This window comes from Bison bison, unplaced genomic scaffold (assembly GCF_000754665.1).
Source record: "Bison bison bison isolate TAMUID 2011002044 unplaced genomic scaffold, Bison_UMD1.0 scf7180017864036, whole genome shotgun sequence".
Classification (NCBI taxonomy): Eukaryota; Metazoa; Chordata; class Mammalia; order Artiodactyla; family Bovidae; genus Bison; species Bison bison.
The window spans coordinates 6337958-6345373 of NW_011494608.1; the positions used below are offsets into that span (position 1 = coordinate 6337958).

General features: G+C 53.0%; 1 protein-coding gene across 1 annotated transcript in view; it reads right to left on the reverse strand.

The window, feature by feature from the left end:
- SLC45A4 (solute carrier family 45, member 4) overlaps positions 1–7416 on the reverse strand; it is a 64296-nt gene that overhangs the window by 30435 nt on the left and 26445 nt on the right. The window contains exon 2 of the mRNA XM_010834811.1: positions 110–749. Coding sequence (XP_010833113.1) covers positions 110–353 — 244 coding nt within the window. The 5' untranslated portion in view covers positions 354–749. The remainder of the gene's footprint in view (positions 1–109; positions 750–7416) is intronic.

Consider the following 7416-nt stretch of genomic DNA (forward strand, 5'->3'; position numbering starts at 1 on the left):
AAAGCCCATTAGAGGAGGCTGCTGCGAGGGGAGACTGGGGACGTGGTCAGCCCGTGTGCCCACATGCACCCGTGTGCGCTGCTCAGCCCGGGACGCGGGTGGCACTTACCAATCTGTAACAGGACTGGCGTGACCAGCGCCGTCTCCATGGCGTAACAGAACTCCCTGCCGAACATCACGGCCCCGTGCATCACCCACAGGCGCACGGGGATGCGGTCGATGGAGCCCTCGCTGACGGTCTCGTCCCGCGTCTCCGCCTCTGCCCTCCCCGGCTTCTGGAGGTCTGGCAGGGGCACCGGGAGCTCCTGAACTTGCATAGATTCTGCATCGGCATTCTGAGGAGCCATTTTCATCACCACCAAAAAAATATATATATCTCTTTACTCTATCTAAATAAATAATTCTATCATATATCTTTAAGGATAAATTAAGACGTCTTCGCTTTCTGCTTCAGCTGTGCTCCTCCGGCAAGTAACACTTATATTCCTCTTTGTACAAACAGGTATCTTGAAACTTCTCACAATCGGATGAGACACGCAGCAAAACAGAATGATTTTTGGTTGGATTGAACATATGGCTTTCTGGCTTACTGTGAATTAGAGTTAAAAATCCATAAATGCCATTCAGTTAATACCAGTTTCATCATCATTACTGAAGAGGTGCTGAAGCTCCGTTCCTTGCTGCTGAGAGGCGGGCAGGTGACACACGGACGCAGGCCGCCGGCGCGCCCCATCGAGCGACTGGGCGATCTGCAAGGGAGCGAGAGCCGGTCACACGGGCCGGGGCCGCCCGCCCCCACCCGCCATCCGGGCCCGCCCGGGGCCCTCGGTTCTCTGAGCAGGGGACAGAATCACCTGCGGAGAACACAAATCCAGTCCCCGGAGAAACAACGTTTTCCAGTACTGAATTGGTCCTGGGGGAGGATAGAGAAGGGACAACAACAGGAGATGGGACGAGAGAAAAGGGCACGGAAAGAGCTCTCCGTTTCTGCTCCTCGGCCAGGCCAGGGACCGACCGCGGGCACTGGGCCCCAAAGGGCCAGACGCTGACCACCACGTGGAGGCGCACTCCAGGGGGCGCTGAAACCCGGGCCCTGGTCCTGCATTCCCACCTTCCTGGTACCAGTGACCAGTCTCCACCTGGACGCACATGCCAGGAGCAAGTGCTGACTGCCGAGAACCTGCCTAGAGTCGTCCCCCTCGCCTCTCCCCCGTGAAAGGCCAGACAAGGATGCGCTTACATCCCTGCTCTCTGGACAGGGGCCTCCATTCAAGCTGAAGGGACCTCACATCACACAAGTGACTTTATGTTAAGGTGGGTCGGTGGGTGGATATCTTACAAAAAAATTTCAATTGTTTTAAATAAAAATATTTCTGCTTAATATTCACTTAATCCAAGACATCTAGCTCCTACTTTTCACCCCAGAAAGGACCAGAAGTTGAGGGGTAGTCTTCACTGAGCCCCCTTCTCAGGGAGCCTTGGAGGTGACAGGGGGTCCCTGGCCCAGCTGCTGGCAAAGCTGAGCTGCTGACCCTGGGGGTTCAGAGCCCCTGCCTCACTCTTCCGCCAAACTGAGGCTTTCTCCTGCTCTCTTTCCTGCCACCAAAACTTCTCGGGCAATCATGGGTCCAAGGGATCCGACCAATGAATCTGCTTCTTAAGCCTTCCACCTCACTACAAGTCCGCATCTGCAGCCTTCGCCCGCGACTTCCACCAAACTCACAAGTGTCCTCTCCAGTCAGTCGTCTCTACCAGACCAGCGTTTCCAAACTGTCACCTTTCTCCAATCCTTTTTAAAACACATGTTATCATGACACTTCTCATGTATACAATGTAAGCGGAACAGCGCTAAGCACCCAGCGCGAGCCCTTAGCAGCACTCTCTCACTCCATCCCGATCAGCTGAACTCTTGGCAAGAAGGACAGTAACCAGTTTTCTCTGAGACCCTAAGGACTTAATTATCATCTTCAAACCCATCAGTTCTGTCCCCTCGCCCCTGGTCCCACTGTGTATCTATCCTCAAAGTCAGGTTGAAATGAAACTCTGCGAGTTGAAAGTGAAAGTCATTCAGTTGTGTCCGACTCTGTGTGACTCCATGGACTACAGCCTACCAGGCTCCTCTGTCTGTGGAATTCTCCAGGCAAGAATACTGGAGTGGGCAGCCATTCCCTTCTCCAGGGGATCTTCCCAACCCAAGGATCAAACCCAGGTCTCCTACATGGCAGGCAGATTCTTTACCATCTGAGCTACCATCATGAGAAATGCTGGGCTGGTTGAAGCACAAACTGGAATTAAGACTGCCAGGGGAAATATCAACAACCTCAGATATGCAGATGATACCACTCTAATGGCAAAAAGTGAAGAAGAACTAAAGAGCCTGTTGATGAGAGTGAAAGACGAGAGTAAAAAAGCTAGCTTAAAACTCAACATTCAGAAAATGAAAATCATGGCATCTGTCACTTCATGACAAATAAATGGGGAAAAAGTGGAAACAGTGGAAGATTTTATCTTCTTGGGCTCCAAAATCACTGTGGACTGTGCTGCAGCCATGAAATTAAAAGACACTTGCACCTTGGAAATAAAGCTGTGACAACCCTAGACAGCGTGTTAAAAAGCAGAGACAGCACTTTGCCGACAAAGGTCCATCTAGTCAGCTATGGTTTTCCCAGTAGCCATGTACGGATGTTAAAAGTTGGACCATAAAGAAGGCTGAGCACTGAAGAATTGATGCTTTCGAACTGTGGTGCTGGAGAAGACTCTTGAGAGTCCCTTAGCCATCAATCCTAAAGGAAACCAACCCTGACTATTCACTGGAAGGAATGATCTTGACCGGATATCCAACATTTTGGCCACCTGATGCGAAGAATCAACTCCCTGGAACAGATTCTGATCCTGAGGGCAGGAGAAGGAGATGACAGAGGATGACATGGTTCAAGGGCATCACCGACTCAATGGGCATGAATTGAGCCAGCTCTGGCAGACAGTGAGGGACAGGGAGGCCTGGCGCGCGGCAGTCCATGGCGTCGCCAAGAGTTGGACACAACTTGGCAACTGAACAACAGCTGCGTGTCGGAGAGTGAAGAGTCATTTCAGCAATAGCTGACACTGAGGCAATGAGGCTCTGCAGTAAGTGCACTAGGATTACTTTAAGGCTGTGAGTCTCAGCCCCGGGGGCACTGGGCGATGCCTGGGGATGTTTCTGGGTCTCATGAGTGGAGACAGGGGTTGGTATCATGCTTTGGGGAGAGTCCAGCGATGGGCTTAGCATACTGCAGCCCCAGGGTGCCCCACAGCAGAGAGCGACTATTTCCTAGGGTTATTATTAAACAAGAGGAAAAGTGCTCTTAAAAATGCTGAAACCCTTATCACACTGTGAACCAGTCAACCAGCCAGCCCAGAACTTACAAACTCAACTGCACTTCCTTCCCCTTTGTTTTCTTACGCAGCCTCTGCCCAAAGCAAAAGAGGAAACACAGGGAGCTCAGGACACAGGTTCCCTGAGGAGGAGTCTGGGGTCAGGCTTTTAAGTGGGAAGGGGTGTGAGCTGTCCCCTCCCAGTCAGCCACCCCGACCACAGGAGGTGGCGTTTCCAGGCACTTATTTTCCAAGAGCAGGTAAGAGCCGCCAAAGGGCAGTGAAGGAAGCCCAGCCGGCCACCTGGCCTCGGTCACGTTCAGGCTGTGGGATCCAACCCCAGGCCCAGGGCTGCACCTGCCTAAGGGCCTGTGGAATCAGCTAGAGATGGCCAGGAAGCCCAGGAGGCAGAGGCTGCGCGTGGGGGAGCGAAGGGCCTGACGCCCTTAGGAAAGCCGCCCGCCGTCAGACCACCAGGCCAGTGCCGGCGCACCCCCTCTGCGGTGCAGAGCGAGTCTCCACACCAGAGACCCTCCTTACATCTGGGGTCCTCACCAAACGTCTAAGAATGGTGCAGCCACGGCCTCTGGAAAGAAAGTTGCGGGGGGAGCCCCTAGTGGTGGCGGTGGTGGCACCTCCCCTCCCAGGACTCTTCCAGGCAGAGGGTCCAGCCACCTGCCGTCTCCCTCATGGTCAGGGGCAGGCGTGGCCACCTAACTGGTCAGCAGAGCCTGCCTCACACGGGGCGTCCTGCTGGCCAATCAGGCAGCCCAGGGACTGTGCAGCCAGACCTCAACCACGGCCGTGTGCACAGTCTTCCCGAAAGGGGGGCCTGCTGGGGTTGGGCTGGTGCTGTGACCTGTCAGGGGTTCACCCACCCTCCAGATCCGGCCCTGATGCCCCTTTGGGGGGGCAGCAGGAAGGACCCAGGCTTCAGGGCAGAAGGCCTGCCCCCCACTTCCTGCAGCATCCCACCTTCCCAGTGGCCGTTTGGTTGCTTCTGCATCATTTATTTACGAACCCACCCCAGCACTCGGAGATTGCGCCTCCCTCTCCCCACATGGACTCTGTCTGCACTTCCATCCAGCGAGCCCAGCAAAGGCTCTGCAGGCACAGAGCCACCAGCGGGTCCTGTGCTGGGGACACGCCTTCCCTCTTGCGCTTCTCCTCCCAGAATCTCGACCCACTCCGGCATGTTTATTTGCAAGAACTCTATGAGCAAATGACCTTTAAGAGTCTGACTAGCTCTGGAGGGAAATGTCAGTATTTTTACCCAGATTTCACTGATTTTATAAATTAGCTGAAGGAGAACTGCCACCCTTAGGGCTGTCTCTGTATATCCGAGTCCAAACCCAGTGCCTTTCAGGAGAATTTCAACACGTTCCTCCTACAGTTTTGCACATTTCTTGTGAAGTTTCTTCCTAGTGATTTCACCTTCTCTGTGGCCCCTGCAGATGCGATTTTCCCTTGCCTTATACCTTCCACGTGGTTGGCTGTGCACGTGAATGGTACCAGGGCTTGCTCACTTCCTTAGGTACTCACACACAGTGAAAAGGTACCACTCAATCAGTTTTGACTAATCTATGTCAACAGGGAGGACATTTCCAACACCCTGGCGGGTCCACGTGGGTCCTTTCCCATCCACTGAAGGCTCACTCATGGTTTTGTATTTTAACTTGATAACCTGGTTCTCTAACTGTCTGAGTGCGAATGGGTGGGGTGAGGAGGCTATGACCAGACTGACAGCAAGTCTAAGCAGCACCAAGATGCGTCAAGTCCCCAGCTCGATGGAGGCTGGGACTCGGGGTCCCCTCAGTCTGAATTATGCACAGCACCTGCACAGGACACGGAGCAGGGACCCAGGCGGCATGAACTGCCCCCTTCCTGGGCTCTGACCTCTGTCCCCTCCCCACCCCCCCAACTCTACTGCGAGGGCCCCTTCTCCTCAGGGCTCTGCTCTACAAGAAGATGGAAGGAGAGCGGCTTTGAGGAGAAAAGGAAGGTGTGAGTGGGGAGGGTGTCTCTCCATTTAGGGGGACAATCGGACACCGTCAAGCCAGATTCACTCCCGTAACGCAGTGCCGTGAAGTACTCGTACAGCAAGCAAACTGCTTTAAGGAAGCTATCTTCTAGAAAGGCTAGAGCTGTTAATTACAACATCTAAAACCATGAAATGCTTTCCTCTGAAACACCTGATGTAAAAGGCCGGAGCTAAAGTGTGACAACACACTGAAGCAATCCGAGGACAACTAGACTGCTGCCTCCGGAAAACCTCCTCCTGACTTGCTCGAAGGAGCGGAGAGGCTTCCGTTGTGACCTGTTCCACTAGGATCTTCAGAGCCCAGAGCGACTCTGAAGTCAGGCCTCCCTCTGGAGCCTCCCTGACGACAACCTGGTTGTGATTCGCAGATGCACCGAGACAAGTGAAACTACAATTGTTCCAATCAACAACTTCCTCTATTGTCCTGCTTCTAATTTCAGGGTGACTGATGCCAAAACACGTGACTTCCTACAATCTGCTGTGTGGAAAAGCTGGCTGTAAACTTCACGTCATCAAAAACTTAACTGAAGCATAATTTTTTGACAGGCAGTTCAGAGTCTATGCAAGTCACAGGATTCGATGGGAATACGATCTTGAAGGTCAGGGACCAACATGTGCCGGAAGACGGCTGGAGGGGGGTTCAGGCGCCGTGGCTCCTGTCTTGGCTCCACGCATACGCGCGTGCACACAGCGTTACAGGCACGGGGACGAGCAGCCCATGCTTTGTGGTGTCTGGTTTGTGGCAAGGGCTGTTTGATTTGTACACTCACCATCTAAGACGGGCATCTCTACCCTGGAAAAACTCATCAGAACTGCTAACGTTTTCGTAAGACGTCGTCCACTATTAGCCTCAGATAACCCACTCAACCAAAGCACAGCCCCCCCCCACTACCATCAGCCCGCTGTGCCCTCCCTCCAGACACGCACGACAAAGGCGACTGCCCGAGGGCAGCAGCGAAGCCGGCGACACCGGGCAGACGGCTGTGCGCCAGAGAAGGCCAGCTGCTGCACCAGGGGAAACAGGCATAAGATGGAACCAAGCAAAGTCAGAGGACCCTAATACAAATGCGGATGACATTCTGGTAAAAAGCTGCTTACAAAGTTACATCCTTCAAAGCATCAGAAATGCCATTGATTGCCAACATAAAATCAATGCTGTATCAAGAGAATGAGACAGGCCCCAGACTGGGAGAAAATATTGTAAAAGACACAGCGATAAAGGATGCTATCCAAAGCAAAGCTGACAGTGAGGAAATGAACAACTCAGTTATACAGGTGGGCCAAAGACCCGAGCAGACAGCTCACCAGAGAAAACAGAGGAGGCAGGTGAGCACAGCAAAGATGCTCCGCATCCAGCGCCTGTCATCAGGGAAACGCAAATTCAAACAGCAGTGAGACAGCCCCCCACACCTGTTAGAACGGCCCAGGCCCAGAGCACCCACGCAGGCGAAAACGTGGAGCGGCTGGAACCGCACTCACTGCGTGGGGACAGAGTGGTGCGGCCACTTTGGAGGACAGTTTGGTGGCTTTTTACAAAACTAAATATACTCTTAGCATGTGATGCAGCAATCATGTTCCCTGGTATTTGCCCAAAGGAGCGGAAAACTTATCCATAAAAAACCTGCACGTGGATGCTATACAGCAGCTTTATCCACAATGGCCGAGACCTGGAAACAACCAAGATGTCCTTCAGTAGGTGAATCGCCAATCTGTGGCACATCAATGAAATAGTAACCAGCACTAAAAAGAAACGAGCCATCACACCATGAAAAGCCATGGAGGAACCTTAAATGCACATTAATTCGCTGAAAGAAGCCAATCTGAGACGGCTACGTTACCAGATTCCCAACAACAGGGTGTTCTGGAAAGGCACAACTATGGAAACAGTGCCAGGACCAGTGGTTTCTGCCCCCTAAGGCAGAAAAGCAGCAAGCCTTGGACTTCCCCAAGTGGTGTCCTGTTATGGGAGCCGAATGGACCGACGCACTGAATCTGTGTGAACCAGGAAGGCCAAGGCAGCA